The sequence below is a fragment of the Manis pentadactyla genome, chromosome 15 (assembly GCF_030020395.1).
Source record: "Manis pentadactyla isolate mManPen7 chromosome 15, mManPen7.hap1, whole genome shotgun sequence".
Classification (NCBI taxonomy): Eukaryota; Metazoa; Chordata; class Mammalia; order Pholidota; family Manidae; genus Manis; species Manis pentadactyla.
In genome coordinates, this window is record NC_080033.1 from 79,713,829 (window position 1) to 79,735,177 (window position 21,349).

Below are 21,349 nucleotides of genomic sequence, written 5' to 3' on the forward strand. Positions count from 1 at the left end.
CCGTCACCTGGGAGAATCGCAGCTCGCCCCGCCTGGGGGCCTCATCCCCCTCAGGCATTTGGCAGACCCGTTCTCCTTGGAAGCACAGCTCTGGTGTCACACCTCCTTCAGGGAGCCTTCCCTGACCACACAGCCAGCCAGTGTCTCTGCCTCTGTGCTCTTACTGCACCAACACTCTCCTGAGCCTTGACCACCTGTTACAATGGCTGGTTCTCTCTGGAGCCTCCAGGGGCATGTAGCAGGTGTGTTCTGCTTGGCATCTGAGCACACATCCCCCCAATACTCACAGAAGGTCCTTTTCAACGAACAGATGCACACAAAGCTACCTTAGATGCTGGCTTACCTACCCAGTGAAGCCTCTGTACTTGTTTCTTTATTTTTGGTGGAAAACACCCAACATCATTTGGCAGGCATTCCAGTTTTCTTAGCCAACCAGGCAGAAAGTCTCCTGCCAAGTGGCTTATCTGCATAAGCTACTTAATAGGCACTGATGGAGGGTGTCCGGCAAGGCGTTGACCTACAGTGGAGACGAGCAGGGACAAGCATCGACTGTAAGACAAGCCTCTGTTCCTCCAGCCTTTCGCTGTGTGCTGATAAAGGTCATGGGCTTTGGGGAAGAGTGGGGTGAGCCACTTTCTAGCAGTGTGAGCTTGGGCAGGTCGCTTAGCCTCTCTGAGCCTTGGTTTCCCTTCTGTGAAATGGAGCCGATCATGCTTCCTCAGGCAGTGAGAAGATGACTTGAAAGCACGCTCAGGAGGGGCCGAGTCAGTGGGTAGTCGTTCGGTCCATGTTCAATAAACAATAGCTATGAGCTTTGTCACCACTTATAGACCAGGTGGGACTCTGGACTGATGTAGCAATGCTACGAGCCGGAGCCCAAGACCCCTGGTCCAGAGCTGGACGGTGCGCCCAGTAACCTTACAGTGACCTCAGGCACGGAATTTCCCCAGGCCCACGCTGGCCCACCGGGGGATCTTAATTAGGATGTGCTCAGATCCAGCCCGTCCTCTGGGTAAGCATTCTACTTTTCATGTGTGTGTCTGGGGCGAGGACTGTCTGTGCCCATTTTCTTAAATAGTGAGCCCTCAAATGCTTTAGACTGCTCAACCAAACTATATTCGGCTGCATAAAGCCGTGATTATGAGGTATAAAAATCCTAAAGGCCAGTGGAAGAAACCCTGGCTTATTCCAGAGACAGCCCTGGCTTTCAGCGAAGGGCAAACGTGAATAACCACATTGACAGGAAGGGCAGCCCAGAGAATCTGTGGGTGCCAAACGGCATTTGCAAACCTAGCATCTTCGTAAAGATTTCACCTATAGTGTTTGGCTGCAAAGAGTGCTTTCAGAATTCCCTTCTTGAATTTTTTATACTTCTTCAGGAGTTTTTTGTTTTTCTCCAAAAGAACTCAAGGGCAGTATTCTTTAAGGGTTTTGGTCATACTTCATTCAGTGAATTTTATTGAACAAGTACTATGTGCTGGGAGCTGGGCTTACAGTGGGATATGAAGCAGGCTGGCTCCTGGCTTTGGGGAGCTTGCAGCTGGGGTAGGGGCAGCAGGGGGGACAGTCTAGCTGGGAGCATGCTGCCCAGCAGTGGTACATGGTGGCCCACGGGCTCTGACGACAGCAGGACTGGGCCTCGGATTGCCCTTCACCTCCGACTCACACCGCATTCTCTGCCCAGGTTGGTGTTCGCCTGGGGTGGCAGTTGTGCCATGGCAACTGGCCAGTGAAACAGGCGCAGGGCATCCCAGCCTTGAAAAGCATCGAAGGGCCACGCATTTGCCCTTCCTGTGGATGCTTGTTTTGTAGAGACGCACTACCCTTTGGAGAGGAGAGGAGCTGCTTTTAAGGAGAAGTGGGAATAAGGCCAGGGGCTGATGTGCACCTGAGGGGACTTGAATTTGCATCGAATGACACAAAGAGACCTGCTCAGGTGTTTCTTGGCTCCTCCTTGAAATTGTTCTGATCCAAACACGTCTATGGTCTTTTCCTCTGGGGGAGCTCAGAAGGCAGGGGTTTCCGGCTCTGCTCCGTGGACATCCCTGGGGGACCGGAGTGCACACTGTAAAGGTAAATACAGGTCCCACAGCCAAGACACACATCGACCATCTTTGACAAGGCCATGCAAGCAAATGAAAATAGCAAAGTTGTTTTCCTTTGGCTGGAATTCAGTTTGGTGTCCTCGTGGCCTGATTAGGAATTCTGATGAGCAGTTAATAGTTGCCTTTCATGAAGAAAACTGGAAGATAAATAAATTGATGCTTATAAAAAAATGTCTTAAAACAAAGGGGTCATGGTCATGGTCGGAGAACTATTAATATTTGGATGTAGAAGAGATGGGGACCCAGTGGAGTCACTCTTTAGTAACCAGGACTTGGGTCTTTGGCCAGTTATCTGTGGCAGGTCCGGTGTTATTGGGCAGCCAGACTTTGGAGCAGAGCAGGGAAATGAGTAGGTTAGGTGCTCTCGATGCACAGGGGTGCAGGGGGAGCAGGATGTGCTGGTGGTGAGTGGCAGGGCACCCAGGAGCGTGGGCATGGGTCTTCGTGCATCGTGATGGGCAGGTAACAAGGAAGACCTGCCCCCAGTGAACAACGAAGGCTGGAGGGATCGCAGGGGAGCAGCTCCAGTTTGGAGTCAGCAGCTTCCTGAACTCACTTCTTTGGGCACAGTGGTGTGCAGGGGTTGGTGGGACAAGAGGCCGCTGTGACAGTCCAGGTGTGGGCACTGGGCCCTCTCACCTCTGGTCAGCCCCGCTGCTCCGGGGGACAAGGCAAACCAGTGAGCAGAGAGCCTGTGCCCACCTCCTGGCTGGTAGAATTCTGCCCAGCCAGCGCTGCTTGGCCATGTAACTTTCTCTTTGCCACTGAAATGACTCTTTGTGAAAGAAAACCTCAAACGAGTTTCCAAATTGCTTTTCTGCTCCCACTAAAGTGCATTTTGTTGAATCCCAGCATGTTGTCTTTTTCTCCCTCTCCACTATTAAGAAGAGACTTACAACCAAAAACCTGAAACGGACGAGATGAATGAGGTGGAAACGGCTCCCGTGCCCAAAGAGAAACACGTCTGGGTCCAGCCGAGGGTGGTGAGACCCCCGAAGCCCAAGAAGGCCCCCACGGTGCACTACATGAGTGAGTCGGCCTCGCCCTCTGCCTGCCCCCTGCACACCTCTGAAAGGGAGCCCTTTTTCCCTGGGTGGCTGGAGGAGGGGAGATGGTGGGTTGAAAAGTCTCCAAGTCAGCAAACAGTAGGGAACAGGGTGGGGCATGGCTTGCAAAAGCACAACTTTAAGACGTTTTTTAAAAATGATATTTTTAAGTCATTTCAAAAGCAAGCATTATAGGAGCTGTGCTTGGGTGGCATTTTCGCCTCTGGGCAGGTATTTTAAGGTAAGACCTTGTCCTTTCAAAGGGGGTCTGGGCTGAAATGGGTTCCTTCTGGAAGCACCAACCTCCGTAAGGGAGAGCGCCGGGCGTGCAGGGTGGAGGCCGGCTCCAGTGGGCTCCTGCCCTTAGCCATGGTGACCCGGCCGTCACTCAGCTCTCTGAGATTTGATCTGCTCATCCATAAAAAGGGGGCAGTAATGCCTGTGGGGGTTGTTGGGCAGATTGTTTGCAGTAAGGGGGGCCACCCCGTGTCAGCTGAGATCCCCTTGTCTGTGAGAGCGAGGCGCGTCCAACAGCAGCCCGCAGGCGGCAAGTGGAAGTCCCTGGCCGCTGAACGGGTTCATGCTCACCCCCGGGGCCTGCTTTCCCCCACCTGGGCTTCCGGGCGCCTCCCCTCCCAGGGCTTTCTCCTGTCCACCCTCACCTGCCTGGGCTGGAACTCAGCACTCCCCTGTCCCCGGCGGAGCGCCTTCACTGCAGGTCTGGGGCTCTGGGGGGGGCGGTTCTTACAGTCACCCCGCACGCACGGGCTGGCTGCCCTTGGCCCTCTCTGTTCCCCCTAAGCCTCAAGCAGCATAAACTGGCCTCAGCCCTGATGCTGATTCTGGCTCATCTTTCTCAGAAACCTCTCCCGGTCTCTCAGCCGCTCTCTCCCTGGCCCCACTGGCCTCTCCAGCCTCTTGGGCCTTCGGGTGTCCCTCCCTCAGGATTTCTGCTGTTTAATCACTCTGCAGCTTTCTTTGACGAGGAAATAGGCTGGTGTTCTCGTCTGTCCAGAAGTTCAAAACAGGTCCATTGTTTTTAATAATTAATTGTAAAAGTACAGTATAATAGATACCATTTTGTTACTATAACACTACTGTGAGATTCTGGTATGTCCCTAAAAATAAACAAAAAAGGAAAGCTTGGCAAAAGTCATCTTGGCTTGAGGGGAGACCACACCGTCTTGGCTGGGTCCCCACATCCCTGGCTGGATAAGGCTCTGAGGTCCCGCCCTCCGTTACGTGAGGGGCTGCGGGGCACTCAGTGTGCGCCAGGCTCCCCTCCCAGGCCGCGCCTAGTCTCTCATTTAATGCTCTCCGGAACAGCACCTGCTCTCCTGACCCCCACCATTCATATACGTGGAGACAGGCCCTCAGAGAGGGGAGGGTCACACTACTACTATGAAGTGGTAGGTCTGGGATTGGAACTTCACAACGGAAGCCTGAAGCCTTTGGGCAATGCCCCTGCTCTCGGTATGGCATGGGTTCCAGAATGTTCCAGAAAGTTCCTCAGAGTGGGGGAGTGGGGTCTTCTAACTCATCCTCACCTTCCCGCTTCTTGCTGTGACGTGTATTTCTGCATTTCTCTCCTAGCCCAAGTTGTCAGGTGTGACACCAAGATGAAGGACAAGTGCAAAGGGTCCACGTGCAACAGGTGAGGTCTGGCAGCGTGCCTCTCTCGCCGCTGCCCCCAGCCCTTTGAAGCACCTGCTAGGGGTTATGGTCATGTCGCCATCACTCAGCTGGTGGCCACCCAAACCGAGCTGGGCAGAAACTCACAGAAAAATGGCATCCTCTACTTTCAGCACAGAAGTTGTGCTGGGTGGTTGAATGGGAAGATAACTTAGTTCTTTTCATGTCATAAACCAGACTGACCAGGACGTCCCACACTTCCCTCTGCGTGGCATGCAGAGATGATCCATTTCTGTCAACCTAGACCAGGGTTTCTCAATCTGGGCACTACTGACATTTAGGGCAGGTGATTCTCTGTCCTGGGTACTGTAGAATGCTAACTGGCATCTCTGGCCTCCACCCACTGGGTGCCAGGAGCACCCCAGCTCCCAGCTGTGGTGACCAAAAATGTCTCCAGAAATTGCCCAATGTTCCTTGGGGGGTAAAAGTGCTCCCACTTGATAACCTTTGACCTAGAGAGTTGGCGCAAGCTCTGGGTCTCCTCCTACCTGGACATGTATTCCAGTTATGTGTTTCGTCTCTGCTGGGAGGAGGTGCCCAGATTACAGGGGCCCTGGGTTATTGGTTCAAAAGGAATTCCCCAGCTGTAGGAACACCGGATGTGCACGTGGTAAGTGCGCTACAGACATGGAGGTCTTGCCGGTGCTTTTGTGCGGCTGGGGGCTCCATCCCACGTGTGTGTGTGAAGCGGGTCACAGCGTGGCCCAGAGCTCTGTGCAGGGAGGATCAGGGCTGGGGCAGCGAGAACCGCAGGGCGGCTGTGTAATCTGAGAAGGGCTGTTTCTCCGCGGGCCTCCCTGTGGAAGGCCTGCCGAGTCCCCTCGCAGCTGGATGACCTCAGCCAGCTGATGGAGTTGTTCAGTATTGTCTGTCAGATGTTGGAGGACGTCTGCCGAGAGGAACAAGCTTGGTTTGGGCCGGGCTGCGCTTCCTCGCGGTAAATGGCCAGCAGGTGCAGCGGCCTCACGCAGAACCTCAGGTTCATGGTAGGAAAGCCATGGCATCCAGAGGCGGGTCCTCATGCGTCTTCCTGTGGATTCTGGCATCTGTTCGCCTACAGCTGAATCAGAGTGTTTAAAGCAGATGCAAGAGGGAAGGTAGTAAATGCTCTTTAATACCGTGGGGATTTGGGTTATGGTCTGCCAGGAGAACACGTCCCCTAGTCTTTGGCCAGAATGTTGTGAAGGAGACTTGGAGCAACCCAGTCTGAGGTTCTGCAAGGCCTCGCGGACAGGCCCAGAGCGGCTGGTGATAGGCCAGCACTGCCAAAGTAAAACCGTCAATTTTACGGTGAGATGAGCAGGACGTGGCCATGGTGCTGGCGGGATGGCCAGCACCGCGCACGGTGTTCGGGGATGCTTGCACATCTCTGTGCTGGGCAAATGGAGAAGAAAGCAGGCAGCATCTGGAAAGGGTATGCACCTTGCACACTCACAGATCTGGGACCTCAGGACACCGCAGAGTTGTCCCTTTGTGACCGTGCCTTTCTGCCCTGCAAGCTCGTTATGACAACATCACACCTGAGCACGCAGGGGAAAAAGTACGTGGTTGGGAGAACATCCCTTGTCAGCCAGCACTGAAAGAATGCCGAGGTCAGGGTAGATGGGACCCTCCCCAAACAGGGAGAAGGCAGGGGCCCATCCACATGAAGACAGTTAGAGGCCGCCAGTCGAGCCTCTACCTCACCCCAAAGGCAGACGGGCGACCATCCAGTCTCTCGCATGGAAGCCTTCCCACCCCCTGGTGCATCAGTTTTGTGTACATGGTGCTTTTATAAAAGTAATACCGACTGGACTTTTGTTCTCACTTTAAAAGGTATTGGTGTTTGTTGTAAGTAATTCAAGAAAATACAAGAAAAGAGTGTAAAGGAAAAACACAAGGGTCCCCGAATCTCTTCTGTATCGGTCGCGATTTGCTGTGGTCCTTCGGGTCTTCTGTCTCCGCTGGGGAGGCTGATGCTGCTCATGCAGCCTGTGTGTCACTGTCCCACGTAGGCTTTCCCAGAGTCAAAGAACAGTCCTCAAAAACTTCAGGTCTAGCGGCTGTGAGATCCTCCGCCTCGGGGTCACACAAACGTCTGCTTGGCCGTTGCTTCCACACCCGATGGCTTATTTCCAGTTCTTCCCAATCATCAACAGTGGGAACAACATGTAGGTCTGACTGCCTGACTTCCTTCTGGGGACGCACGCTTACAAGGGAAAGAATCAGGGGCATGGCTTGTTTAGGCTTTCTGGAAAGACTGATTCATACTTGTTCACGGACCTGAGCACCATCACCGAGTTTTATTCCATGAAAAATGCCTGCAGCTTGACACCTAGGAACAGGCACCCCCTTTCGCTCTGTCCTTCCAGTGGCCGTCGTTGCAGGGCTGGTCTCGGGGCCCTGAACTGCGAACTGTCTGTCTAGTCATGTCTGTGCCTTCCACGGGAAGCCTAAGTCTGTACACGTCGGGTTGAACCTGTGGAGTTGTATTTGTGTGGCTATAAACTTCAGCCTGAGTAAATGGTGACCTGCTCAGGAGCAGTGAATTCTACATCCCTGAAACTCTGCTTTTTGTAATAATAGAGCTACTGAATTAAAAAAAAAAAAACAAAAAACCTTGATAAACTCTGATGAGATTTAACAAGTTTTACTCTGAGACTGCTTTTCTTTCTTCCCATCAGATACCAATGCCCAGCAGGCTGCCTGAACAGCAAGACGAAGATCTTTGGAACTCTCTTCTATGAAAGCGTAAGTGTGGCTAACTAATATTTCTTCAAACGGCTTGTGTGGACTCCTGCCGTGTGCGTTTAAAGAAGGCTGGTGGTTTTCATGTGAGGGGATTTTCTTTCCACTCCCTAGTCCACCCTCACGCCCGTAGAGCTGATCCGGGCAAAGCCACCTTTGGGAAGTGGGCTGACTCTCATGAAGGTTGGTCTGCATTTCCGACCGAGCATTAATATGCTCCACTGGATGGGGAGAAAGGGCTATTTGTCCCTGTTCTTGCTTTGAAAGCAACTCGGGTGAGTTTTTTTAAGATAAGCAATCCCAGGAACAAAGACATGTTCTAAAGAGAGGGAAGTCAGAAGTGGGGTGAGCTTGGCTTTCTGTGGGCAGAGAACAAACATCGTGGGTATTTTGAGAAAGACGGCTGGAAGAGCTGACTTCACGTGTGCTTACGGGCCTGCCCCTCCTCCCCAGTCCTCCAGCATTTGCCGGGCCGCCATCCACTACGGGATCCTGGGCAACGAGGGGGGCCTGGTGGACATCACCAGGAACGGGAAGGCCCCCTTTTTCGTCAAGTCCAAGAGAAACGGCGTGGAGTCTTTGAGGTAACTATTCTGCCATCAGGTCTCCTTAAAACTGTTTTTCTCATGATGGAAATACCATCAAAACTTTGAAAACTACTGAACATATAAAGAAGCATTAAAAAACATCGAGGTGCCTTGCTCCCCTAACTCAGAAATCGCCCCTCAAGGCGAGTTAACAGATTTATTCCAGTGCGTTTTCCTGGGTGCGTTTAAGTAGGCTGTTCCGCATCCTGCTTTTTCTCCCATCCTTGAGTTTGTAGGCTGATTCTTCATTAGCCTTTTTTCTTAGTTCCTAGAGAAGGAGGCTTTCTATTTTAAAAAGATACTGACTTTTCCCACAAGGTCATGTTTTGCATGTAAGGTGTACGGTGGGCGATGGGGCAGACCACCCTCGCCATTCTGTGCTTTGGGGACTGGCAGGGAGGCCACGCGGAGCGGCAGAGGGCAGCCCCTGCATCTCTTCGAGGACTCAGAGGCATGAAGTTGCTGGGAGTGTGGAGCCCAGCGGGGGCTCTGGGATCACACAGATCTGGCTTTACCTCTTCCCTGCTTTGTGACCTGGGGCCAATTTTTCATCTCTTCTGGGAGGCAGAGCCTTCCCTTGTGAGGGCCATGGCAGGACCCAGGGCTGACGTCCCCAGCTAGTCCACAGCGTGACAGTGTGCTAACTGTTAAAAGCTAGAAACACTCCCACAGTGGCTAGGAAAGAGCTAGTGCCGCAAGCCTTCGGAATGCTCCTCCCCATGCCCAGGAACTCCCTCCCCACCCAGGACCTAGTGCCTGGCCCAGCAGGGGTGTTGGGGACCCTGCCGCAGCTCTCTGAGCATTGCCAGCTCTCTGAGCTGCCACGGGGAAAGCACCGAGCAAATGCTGCTGCCATTGTTACTGTTGTGGGGCCACTCAGAGCATTGCACAAACTCTGAGTCATGCCCGGTCGACAGGGCTCCTCTTCTGGCGGTGTTGCAAGCTTCCCTCTTCCGTCTTAGCTACGGACTTGTGGGATTATGTGGACAGAAAAGAGCACGGAAGTCCACAAGGGAGCAAAGAAGATTTTCAGGAGGAAGGTGAAGCTGTCATTTGGGTGAACTCAACACGGGCCATGGCGACGCCCGACCCAGAGCCACCCTGGTCCCTCCCAATGCCCAACTTTGCATCAAGAGCAGGTCCGTCACATTTTAGAATTCAGGGAGTCCATGAACATCCACACAAAGCAAATCAAAGCCTTATTTTCACTAACCTCGAATTGAAGTGATACATTTCCTTCTGCTCTGAATGTCGGCCCCAAATCACAGTAGCATTAGCAGGGTCGGTGGCTCTCACTGGTAGAAATCCAGTTCCTGCTGACATCGTGAAACACTGTCCCTGCTGTCATTACCCTGAAAGGACAGCGGCCAGAAGACCCAAATCTGGGTTCTGATTTAATGCATTAACGAGGAAGCACAGCTATTACTCTGATGCAAATGTGTCCTAACACTCTGATAGCGATATTACTAATCATGGATTTCCTTTTAATATTTTAAAGTTGTCATATGTATTTTAAAATCATTTTTCTGAGAAGGGTCCTTAGGCTTCCCCAGGCTTCTCCAGGGGGTCTGGGGCACTTGGGATGTTTTAAGGGCTTTTGGGCTGATGGGAAACAAGTAGGAAAATGTAAAGTTGAGCTATAAATAACATAAATGCTGGAGCAGTCATGTACTTTTGGAAGCAATTCTGTTTCCATTTACCTAATGTTTTCTTTTGCAGCAAATACAAGTCTTCCAGCTCATTCACGGTGTCAAAGGTGAAAGGTAAGTGGGCTGGTCTATTTGTACATGACCATAATACACAGGTTACCTTGGGTTTCCCTGAAAACATCATTCCCCTTCGTTACCAATTCAATGTTTATCATGCCTGCTAACATTGCAAAGGCTTTCAAAACACATCTGACCTTGGCCCTAGATACCTAAACAGGCCTGGGGTTCTCAGCTGAATGTCCCAGAAATACTAATCCCTGGGTCTAGATGGCTAATAGGTTACATAGGGAGTGTCAGTTTCTACTGAGTGATCGATGCTACCTGGAGCATTTCATTGAGAAGGATTCCGAGATCTCATTCTCAGCTCAGCAGAAAACAGGGCTTGGTAGATGAGGAATGACTGCCATGGACAAGAGAGGGGAACATGGGGAAGCGCATGGCCCACATTTGCCATCTCTGGCCCGGCCTTCTGTGCTGCTAGGTGTGCTCACTATGCATCCATGGGGGAGCACGCTGTGACCACAGTTGGAGAGATGGGGTATAGTCGTCCAACTGGGGGTAGGCTCAGGAGGGACTCAAGGGCACCCGCCCAGTGCCCTCCCCAGAACCTGCCTGCTGACCCCTCCTTTCCTTAGGGAAACCTATCATTGCCATTTGCCCTGGATGCAAGAATATCTGACTAGGTATCTTTATAAAAACTCATAGCAGCTTTTTTTCCTTATTACAAAATTAATGCCTGTTTATTCCAGATAATTTAAAAATACAGAGAAGCATTAAAACAAAGACTTGACCTAAATGCCACCAGTCAGAGATAACCACCATGAACATTTGGGTGGACACCTTTGCAGTTTATTGTCTCTATGATTAAGAGTGCATACCTTGGTAACATATACATGTGTATACTTTAAAAAATTCAAATGGAATTCTGTAAGTCCGGAAACCTAATTCTTTTTCAAATAGTAAGGTATGGGGAAGATACTTCTGTGCCTTTAAGTAGTCCTCCAACCTGATTTTAACAATGTCCCTGGCATCCCATTGTGTATCAGTCCCTTGATACACTAAACCAATCCCCTTCGCTGTACTGCTGCATAGGTGTTTGGCCCTCCAGATGATAGGCTGAACCCGGGATTAGTGTACCGCCGTCCTCGGGGCCAAATCCTGCCTGCTCTCTGTTTTATTGGCAGAGCTGTGCGCTCACTTACCCATCATCTGTGGCTGGTTTATGCTACAACTGCACAGTTGACTGGTTACGATGTAGACCATGGGGCCCACAAAGCCAGAAATATTTACCCTCTGGCCCTTTAAGAGTCTGCTGAGCCCTGGGCTAGCAGAGGACATGCCGTCAGAGACTGCAGGTGGCCAGGTTTAGAGCCATTTTCTTACATTTGCTCTTTAAACCAATGTGACCTGAAGAAGAATTCTAGCCTGCAAGCCAGAAACCTGGGCTCCCTCTGCGGCCTGTGTGGCCTCAGGGGGTCTCTCAACTCTCCTGGACATCAGTTTCCTCATTTGTACCTGCTGTGCTTGAGGCTCCCACGTGATAAAATGGGAGAAAGGCTTCAAAGTCAAAAAGCCTCAGGAAGCAGAAAGTATCACTGGCCCTAGGGAAACGTCTGAGGGTGATAACGCCCTGGAGCGTAAACATACTCAGGCAGTGGATCTTGTCTCACCTCCTGAGTGGCCCTCGGTGAGGTGCCAGGATCCCCAGGACTCGGCACCTGCTGGGTGCCCATCCCAGCTCTGCCCCCGGGCCCAGTGAGGCCCCGGGACTTGGGTGTCCAGCAGCCCACTTCACAGGCAGTAGAGTGAGGCCCAGGCTCGCCCACAGCTGACACTCTCCCCTCGTGTCCTGCTTCCAGTACAGGACCTGGACTGCTACACCACCGTGGCACAGCTCTGTCCGTTTGAGAAGCCGGGGACCCACTGCCCGAGGTAAGGCTCTCCAGCACCTGCTTTGCAAACAGGAGTTCTGAGAGAAGAAGGCACCCTGTGGGCTGGGGGTCAGCTTAGCTCATGGCAGCGAAACACACCCGAGTCCTCACCTTGGCCCCTGTGTGTGTACACCCAGGACAGGGGCACTTCCTGCTCAAAGTCGGGAACCCACTAGACCTTTCCCAAGACCACTGGTTCTCAGCTCTGCTTCACACAGGCGTTATGGGAGCAGCATTCAGAAGAGCAAATTGTTGGCCCCTGCCCAGACCCCCCAAATCTGAATCTGTAGGAGGGGCCCAGCAAGGTTTCATCATCTTTAGAAGCTTCTGGGTGAGCCCAGTGTGTAGCTGGGCCCGGGACCCCTGCTCTGGGAACTTAACTGAGCAGATGATAGCCCCACTTGGTGTTGCCTCCAATCCCTGGAGAGGGTACAACACCCTTGCAGAAATGGCTTCGTTGGCCACGAAGCCCTTCCGAGCGCCCTCAGAAACACCTGTAGATTCGTCGTCCTTGGTCCCGTAGGTCAGCCTGGAACTCTGGCCGCTGGGTGCACGTGTCCCCTGCAAATCAGCTCATTGATTCTTTTTTTTTTTTTTTTTTTTTTTATATTTTAATGTCTTTTATTTATTTATTTATTTATTTTTTTTTTTTTTTAATTATTATTTTTTATTGAAGGGTAGTTGACACACAGTATTACATTACATGAGTTTCAAGTGTACAACACAGTGGTAGAACATTTATATACATAATTCTAGGTTCCAGCTATCACCCTACCAGGCTGTTACAATATCTTGACTATATTCCTTATGCTATACCTTACATCCCGGTTACTAATTTATTTTACCATTGGAAGTCTGTCCTTTTTTTTTTTTTTTTTGTGAGGGCATCTCTCATATTTATTGATCAAATGGTTGTTAACGACAATAAAATTCTGTATAGGGGAGTCAATGCTCAATGCACAATCATTATTCCACCCCAAGCCTAATTTTTGTCAGTCTCCAATCTTCTGAGGCATAACAAACAAGTTTTTACATGTAGAACAAATTCTTACATAATGAATAAGTTACATAGTGAACAGTACAAGGGCAGTCATCACAGAAACTTTCGGTTTTGCTCATGCATTATGAACTCTAAACAGTCAGTTCAAATATGAATACTCATTTGGTTTTTATACTTGATTTATATGTGGATACCACATTTCTCTCTTTATTATTATTATTTTTAATAAATTGCTGAAGTGGTAGGTAGATACAAGATAAAGGTAGAAAACATAGTTTAGTGTTGTAAGAGAGCACATGTAGATGATCAGGTGTGTGCCTGTAGACTATGTGTTAATCCAAGCTAGGCCAGGGCAATAAAACATCCACGTATGCAGAAGATTTCTCTCAGAACGGGGGGGTGAGGTTCTAAGCCTCACCTCTGTTGATCCCCAATTTCTCACCTGATGGCCCCCCTGCGACTGTGCCTGTCTTAGGTTGTTCCTCCCTTGAGGAATCTTACCCGTCTCTGGCTAACCAGTCATCTTCCGGGGCCATACAGGGAAATGTGAAGTTGGTAAGTGAGAGAGAAGCCTTATTGTTTGAAAAAGTTAGCTTTTTACTTCTTTGCATATTTATGCCCTGTGGCTTCTATGCCCAGCATTTGTCTTGAGGTATCTTTACCACTTGGAAGAATTATGATACTCGGTAAATTTGATATGAGGCACGAATTCTATTTAAGGGTTGTAATTAGGAAGGAAGAAGAAAAGCTATAGAAGTAGCAGGCGGAAGAAAACATGGGAAGATTGATTATTTCTTTGATATATCTTCTTGTAGAGTAACTTCAGCATGTATAGGTTTTAAGCTACTACTTAAATTGCACACACACATTAACATAATAGGAGTATAGTTACATAACCAAAGCATATCTGTAATTACCAGCCATCTGCAGTGAAACCAAGAAAACCAGTTAGGCACCTTAGGCATTTGTGAAAACTTATCTATGATATGGTGGATATTGTCCAAATGAACTTGAACAGTCTGAGAGAAATCAGACAAATTAAAACAACCCATTCCTGGGGACTGTTCACATGCCATATGTTCTTTTAACAATAAATAGTTTGTAGTTGTAAGACTTTGGAGCGCTACAATTTGCACTTCTCCAAATTCTTGGTTGAGTTCCAACAGTATAGATCCAGTCCAATTTTGTTGTTTTACTGTATGCACAGGCCAGCTTAGATATCTCCTTCCTCATTCCCATGGCAGGTCCAGGAACTGGTGGGATGAGTGCATCTACAGCTGTAGCAGTGCGTGGATCTTTGTTGGGGTTTTTTGATGATCATCTTCTGGCATGAGTCTTCCAGAGAGTGCAGATGTTGGAAGTTCTTTTTCATATCGTATCTTAGTTCATTTTCGGGGTAGCCCAATTAGGCTTTGATCCTCTGTATAAACACAAACAGACCCTTTGCCTACACTTTTATATGCCCTTTATACCCTTGTGTAGAACTCGTTGGAGGTTACCACACAGGAACTGCCCTTTTTTTTTTTTTTTTTGCTATCACTAATCTACACTTACATGACGAATATTATGTTTACTAGGCTCTCCCCTATACCAGGTCTCCCCTATAAACCCCTTTACAGTCACTGTCCATCAGCATAGCAAAATGTTGTAGAATCACTACTTGCCTTCTCTGTGTTGTACAGCCCTCCCTTTTCTCCTACCCCCCCATGCATGTTAATCTTAATACCCCCCTACTTCTCCCCCCCTTATCCCTCCCTACCCACCCATCCTCCCCAGTCCCTTTCCCTTTGGTACCTGTTAGTCCATTCTTGAGTTCTGTGATTCTGCTGCTGTTTTGTTCCTTCAGTTTTTCCTTTGTTCTTATATTCCACAGATAAGTGAAATCATTTGGTATTTCTCTTTCTCCGCTTGGCTTGTTTCACTGAGCATAATACCCTCCAGCTCCATCCATGTTGCTGCAAATGATTGGATTTGCCCTTTTCTTATAGCTGAGTAGTATTCCATTGTGTATATGTACCACATCTTCTTTATCCATTCATCTATTGATGGACATTTAGGTTGCTTCCAATTCTTGGCTATTGTAAATAGTGCTGCAATAAACATAGGGGTGCATCTGTCTTTCTCAAACTTGATTGCTGCATTCTTAGGGTAAATTCCTAGGAGTGGAATTCCTGGGTCAAATGGTAAGTCTGTTTTGAGCATTTTGATGTACCTCCATACTGCTTTCCACAATGGTTGAACTAACTTACATTCCCACCAGCAGTGTAGGAGGGTTCCCCTTTCTCCACAGCCTCGCCAACATTTGTTGTTGTTTGTCTTTTGGATGGCAGCCATCCTTACTGGTGTGAGGTGATACCTCATTGTAGTTTTAATTTGCATTTCTCTGATAATTAGCGATGTGGAGCATCTTTTCATGTGTCTGTTGGCCATCTGTATTTCTTTTTTGGAGAACTGTCTGTTCAGTTCCTCTGCCCATTTTTTAATTGGGTTATTTGTTTTTTGTTTGTTGAGGCGTGAGAGCTCCTTATATATTCTGGACGTCAAGCCTTTATCGGATGTGTCATTTTCAAATATATTCTCCCATACTGTAGGGATCCTTCTTGTTCTATTGATGGTGTCTTTTGCTGTACAGAAGCTTTTCAGCTTAATATAGTCCCACTTACTCATTTTTGCTGTTGTTTTCCTTGCCCGGGGAGATATGTTCAAGAAGAGGTCACTCATGTTTATGTCTAAGAGGTTTTCGCCTATGTTTTCTTCCAAGAGTTTAATGGTTTCATGGCTTACATTCAGGTCTTTGATCCATTTTGAGTTTACTTTTGTATATGGGGTTAGACAATGGTCCAGTTTCATTCTCCTACATGTAGCTGTCCAGTTTTGCCAGCACCACCTGTTGAAGAGACTGTCATTTCGCCATTGTATGTCCATGGCTCCTTTATCAAATATTAATTGACCATATATGTCTGGGTTAATGTCTGGATTCTCTAGTCTGTTCCATTGGTCTGTGGCTCTGTTCTTGTGCCAGTACCAAATTGTCTTGATTACTATGGCTTTATAGTAGAGCTTGAAATTGGGGAGTGAGATCCCCCCTACTTTATTCTTCTTTCTCAGGATTGCTTTGGCTATTCGAGGTCTTTGGTGTTTCCATATGAATTTTTGAATTATTTGTTCCAGTTCATTGAAGAATGTTGCTGGTAGTTTCATAGGGATTGCATCAAATCTGTATATTGCTTTGGGCAGGATGGCCATTTTAACAATATTAATTCTTCCTAGCCACGAGCATGGGATGAGATTCCATCTGTTAGTGTCCCCTTTAATTTCTCTTAAGAGTGACTTGTAGTTTTCAGAGTATAAGTCTTTCACTTCTTTGGTTAGGTTTATTCCTAGGTATTTTATTTTTTTTGATGCAATTGTGAATGGAGTTGTTTTCCTGATTTCTCTTTCTGTTGGTTCATTGTTAGTATATAGGAAAGCCACAGATTTCTGTGTGTTGATTTTGTATCCTGCAACTTTGCTGTATTCCGATATCAGTTCTAGTAGTTTTGGGGTGGAGTCTTTAGGGTTTTTTATGTACAGTATCATGTCATCTGCAAATAGTGACAGTTTAACTTCTTCTTTACCAATCTGGATTCCTTGTATTTCTTTATTTTGTCTGATTGCCGTGGCTAGGACCTCCAGTACTATGTTAAATAACAGTGGAGAGAGTGGGCATCCCTGTCTAGTTCCCGATCTCAGAGGAAATGCTTTCAGCTTCTCGCTGTTCAATATAATGTTGGCTGTGGGTTTATCATAGATGGCCTTTATTATGTTGAGGTACTTGCCCTCTATTCCCATTTTGCTGAGAGTTTTTAACATGAATGGATGTTGAACTTTGTCAAATGCTTTTTCAGCATCTATGGAGATGATCATGTGGTTTTTGTCTTTCTTTTTGTTGATGTGGTGGATGATGTTGATGGACTTTCGAATGTTGTACCATCCTTGCATCCCTGGAATGAATCCCACTTGGTCATGGTGTATGATCCTTTTGATGTATTTTTGAATTCGGTTTGCTAATATTTTGTTGAGTATTTTTGCATCTACGTTCATCAGGGATATTGGTCTGTAGTTTTCTTTTTTGGTGGGGTCTTTGCCTGGTTTTGGTATTAGGGTGATGTTAGCTTCATAGAATGAGTTTGGGAGTATACCCTCCTCCTCTATTTTTTGGAAAACTTTAAGGAGAATGGGTATTATGTCTTCCCTGTATGTCTCATAAAATTCCGAGGTAAATCCATCTGGCCCGGAGGTTTTGTTCTTTGGTAGTTTTTTGATTACCTCTTCAATTTCGTTGCTGGTAATTGGTCTGTTTAGATTTTCTGTTTCTTCCTGGGTCAATCTTGGAAGGTTATATTTTTCTAGGAAGTTGTCCATTTCTCCTAGGTTTCCCAGCTTGTTAGCATATAGGTTTTCATAGTATTCTCCAATAATTCTTTGCATTTCTGTGGGGTCCGTCGTGATTTTTCCTTTCTCGTTTCTGATACTGTTGATTTGTGTTGACTCTCTTTTCTTCTTAATAAGTCTGGCTAGAGGCTTATCTATTTTGTTTATTTTCTCGAAGAACCAGCTCTTGGTTTCATTGATTTTTGCTATTGTTTTATTCTTCTCAATTTCATTTATTTCTTCTCTGATCTTTATTATGTCCCTCCTTCTGCTGACCTTAGGCCTCATCTGTTCTTCTTTTTCCAATTTCGATAATTGTGACATTAGACCATTCATTTGGGATTGCTCTTCCTTTTTTAAATATGCTTGGATTGCTATATACTTTCCTCTTAAGACTGCTTTTGCTGTGTCCCACAGAAGTTGGGGCTTAGTGTTGTTGTTGTCATTTGTTTCCATATATTGCTGGATCTCCATTTTGATTTGGTCATTGATCCATTGATTATTTAGGAGTGTGTTGTTAAGCCTCCATGTGTTCGTGAGCCTCTTTCCTTTCTTTGTACAGTTTATTTCTAGTTTTATGCCTTTGTGGTCTGAAAAGTTGGTTGGTAGGATTTCAATCTTTTGGAATTTTCTGAGGCTCTTTTTGTGGCCTAGTATGTGGTCTATTCTGGAGAATGTTCCATGTGCACTTGAGAAGAATGTATATCCCGCTGCTTTTGGATGTAGAGTTCTATAGATGTCTATTAGGTCCATCTGCTCTACTGTGTTGTTCAGTGCTTCCGTGTCCTTACTTATTTTCTGCCCGGTGGATCTATCCTTTGGGGTGAGTGGTGTGTTGAAGTCTCCTAGAATGAATGCATTGCAGTCTATATCCCCCTTTAGTTCTGTTAGTATTTGTTTCACATATGCTGGTGCTCCTGTGTTGGGTGCATATATATTTAGAATGGTTATATCCTCTTGTTTGACTGAGCCCTTTATCATTATGTAGTGTCCTTCTTTATCTCTTGTTACTTTCTTTGTTTTGAAGTCTATTTTGTCTGATATTAGTACTGCAACCCCTGCTTTCTTCTCACTGTTGTTTGCTTGAAATATGTTTTTCCATCCCTTGACTTTTAGTCTGTACATGTCTTTGGGTTTGAGGTGAGTTTCTTGTAAGCAGCATATAGATGGGTCTTGCTTTTTTATCCATTCTGTTACTCTGTGTCTTTTGATTGGTGCATTCAACCCATTAACATTTAGGGTGACTATTGAAAGATATGTACTTATTGCCATTGCAGGCTTTAAATTCGTGGTTACCAAAGGTTCAAGGTTAGCCTCTTTAGTATCTTACTGCCTAACTTAGCTCGCTTATTGAGCTGTTATATACACTGTCTGGAGATTCTTTTCTTCTCTCCCTTCTTGTTCCTCCTCCTCGATTCTTCATATGTTGGGTGTTTTGTGCTGTGCTCTTTCTAGGAGTGCTCCCATCTAGAGCAGTCCCTGTAAGATGTTCTGTAGAGGTGGTTTGTGGAAAGCAAATTCCCTCAGCTTTTGTTTGTCTGGGAATTGTTTAATCCCACCGTCATATTTGAATGATAGTCGTGCTGGATACAGTATCCTTGGTTCAAGGCCCTTCTGTTTCATTGTATTAAATATATCATGCCATTCTCTTCTGGCCTGTAGGGTTTCTGTTGAGAAATCTGACGTTAGCCTGATGGGTTTCCCTTTATAGGTGACCTTTTTCTCTCTAGCTGCCTTTAACACTCTTTCCTTGTCCTTGATCTTTGCCATTTTAATTATTATGTGTCTTGGTGTTGCCCTTCTTGGATCCTTTCTGTTGGGGGTTCTGTGTATTTCCGTGGTCTGTTTGATTACTTCCTCCCCCAGTGTGGGGAAGTTTTCAGCAATTATTTCTTCTAAGATACTTTCCATCTCTTTGCCTCTCTCTTCTTCTTCTGGGACCCCTATAATACGGATATTGCTCCTTTTAGATTGGTCACACAGTTCTCTTAATATTGTTTCATTCCTGGAGATCCTTTTGTCTCTCTCTATGTCAGCTTCTATGCGTTCCTGTTCTCTGATTTCAATTCCATCAATGGCCTCTTGCATTCTATCCATTCTGCTTATAAACCCTTCCAGAGTTTGTTTCATTTCTGCGATCTCCTTTCTGGCATCTGTGATCTCTTTCCGGACTTCATCCCATTTTTCTTGTGTGTTTCTCTGCATCTCTGTCAGCATGTTTATGATTCTTATTTTGAATTCTTTGTCAGGAAGACTGGTTAGGTCTGTCTCCTTCTCTGGTGTTGTCTCTGTGATCTTTGTCTGCCTGTAGCTTTGCCTTTTCATGGTGATAGGAATAGTCTGCAGAACTGGGACGAGTGACGGCTGGAAGGACTTCCTTTCTTGTTGGTTTGTGGCCCTCCTCTCCTGGGAGAACAGCGGCCTCTAGTGGCTTGTGCTGCGCAGCTGCGCGCAGACAGGGTTTCTGCTTCCTGCCCGGCTGCTATGGAGTTAATCTCCGCTGTTGCTGTGGGCGTGGCCTGGCTCGGGCAGCTACTCCAAAATGGTGGAGTCGCGTTGGAGCAGGAGCTGCTGGGAGGCTATTTATCTCCGTAAGGGGCCTCCCTGCTCCCTGCAGCCCAGGGGTTAGGGTGCCCAGAGATCCCGGATTCCCTACCTCTGGATTAAGTGACCCGCCCTGCCCCTTTAAGACTTCCAAAAAGCACCCGCCAAAACAAAACAACGACCACAAAAAAAAACAAGAAAAAAAAATTTTAATAAAAAAAAAAAAAAAAATTTTAATTAAAAAAAAAAAAAAGGTGGTCGTTCGTTTTTCTTTATTCTCCGGTGCCAGCCTCAGGCCTCTGCTCACCGGTCTTTCTGCCCTGTTTCCCTAATATTGGGGTCCCTGTCCCTTTAAGACTTCCAAAAAGCGCTCGCCAAAACAAAGCAGCAAAAAAGCAAAAAAAAAAAAAATGGTCGCACGCTTTTCTTATGTCCTCTGTCGCCCAGCCTCCAGTGCCTGCTCACTGTTCTTGCTGCCCTGTTTTCCCAGTATCGAGGGCCCTGCACTCTGTCCCGGATGGCGGGGGCTGGGTGCTCGGCAGTCCTGGGCTCCGTCTCCCTCCCGCTCTGCCTGCTCTTCTCCCGCCGGGAGCTGGGGGGAGGGGCGCTCGGCTCCCGCGGGGCCGGGGCTTGTATCTTACCCCCTTCGCGAGGCGCTGGGTTCTCTCAGGTCCGGATGTGGTCTGGATATTGTCCTGTGTCCTCTGGTCTTTATTCTAGGAAGGGTTGTCTTTGTTATATTTTCATAGATATATGTTGTTTTGGGAGGAGATTTCCGCTGCTCTACTCACGCCGCCATCTTCCCCGGAAGCTCTCATTGATTCTTTTACTTCATCTGCTGTATTTCCTACGGATCACTTTAGAACTAGCTCATTAAAGCCCAGCTTTTTTGAGGCCTAGTTTGCACACAATAAAACCCACCCGCTGTAAAGTGGACAATTCGATGTGTTTTGGCGGATGTGCACAGTCACGCGGCCACCACCGCAGTCAAGATAAGGGGCGTTTCCACCCCCGAGGAGGTTCCTGTAGTCAGCCCCCCTTCTGCCTCCCTCCGCGGCCCTGCCAACCACCAGTCTCCTTTCTGTCGCTGTACTTTCGCCTTTTCTAGAATTTCATGTCAAAGGAGACTTTTGTGCCTGGTTTCTTTCACTGTGCATAGATAGTGCTTTTGAGATTCATTGCTGTTGGGCGTATGGGTGGTTTATTCTTCCGTGTCGCTGTGTGGCCTTCCAGGCTGTGGACGTGCCACGGTTTGTGTCTAAGGAGCAGGTTTTACGTGTGTCTGCCTAAACCTTAATTGGCTGATGTTTTGAAGGATGGTGCATCACAGCATAAAGCAAGCCTTTGTCTCTGCAGTACCTTTTAGGTCCTCTCGGAAGCAAGGCGGTGTAGCGTCCTGTGGACTCTTAGCCTGGGCCTAAAGGCCTCTGGCTTCTCGAAGGGAAAGACTGACCTTAAACCGAATAGGTGGAGCCCCTGAGGTGTGGGCAGGGACGAGCCCCGGCTGGGTGTGGCGAGGGAGAGCCTGGCTGGGGTCCCTGACTCCTGCCCTTTGCTGCCCACATTCCCGGGGGCTTCCCCACTGCCGCCACCCC

At 47.8% G+C, this 21,349-nt stretch overlaps 1 protein-coding gene across 3 annotated transcripts in view; it reads left to right on the forward strand.

Annotated features, from left to right (window-relative positions):
* CRISPLD2 (cysteine rich secretory protein LCCL domain containing 2) overlaps positions 1-21,349 on the forward strand; it is a 68,827-nt gene that overhangs the window by 27,279 nt on the left and 20,199 nt on the right. For all 3 annotated transcript variants that reach the window (XR_005032429.2, XM_036924150.2, XM_036924148.2), the window contains exons 7-12: positions 2,991-3,134; positions 4,745-4,805; positions 7,507-7,573; positions 8,024-8,154; positions 9,877-9,920; positions 11,726-11,798. Coding sequence is in view for 2 of the 3 variants with exons in the window: in XM_036924150.2 (XP_036780045.2) it covers positions 2,991-3,134; positions 4,745-4,805; positions 7,507-7,573; positions 8,024-8,154; positions 9,877-9,920; positions 11,726-11,798 (520 nt within the window). In the remaining variant the exon portion in view is untranslated. The remainder of the gene's footprint in view (positions 1-2,990; positions 3,135-4,744; positions 4,806-7,506; positions 7,574-8,023; positions 8,155-9,876; positions 9,921-11,725; positions 11,799-21,349) is intronic.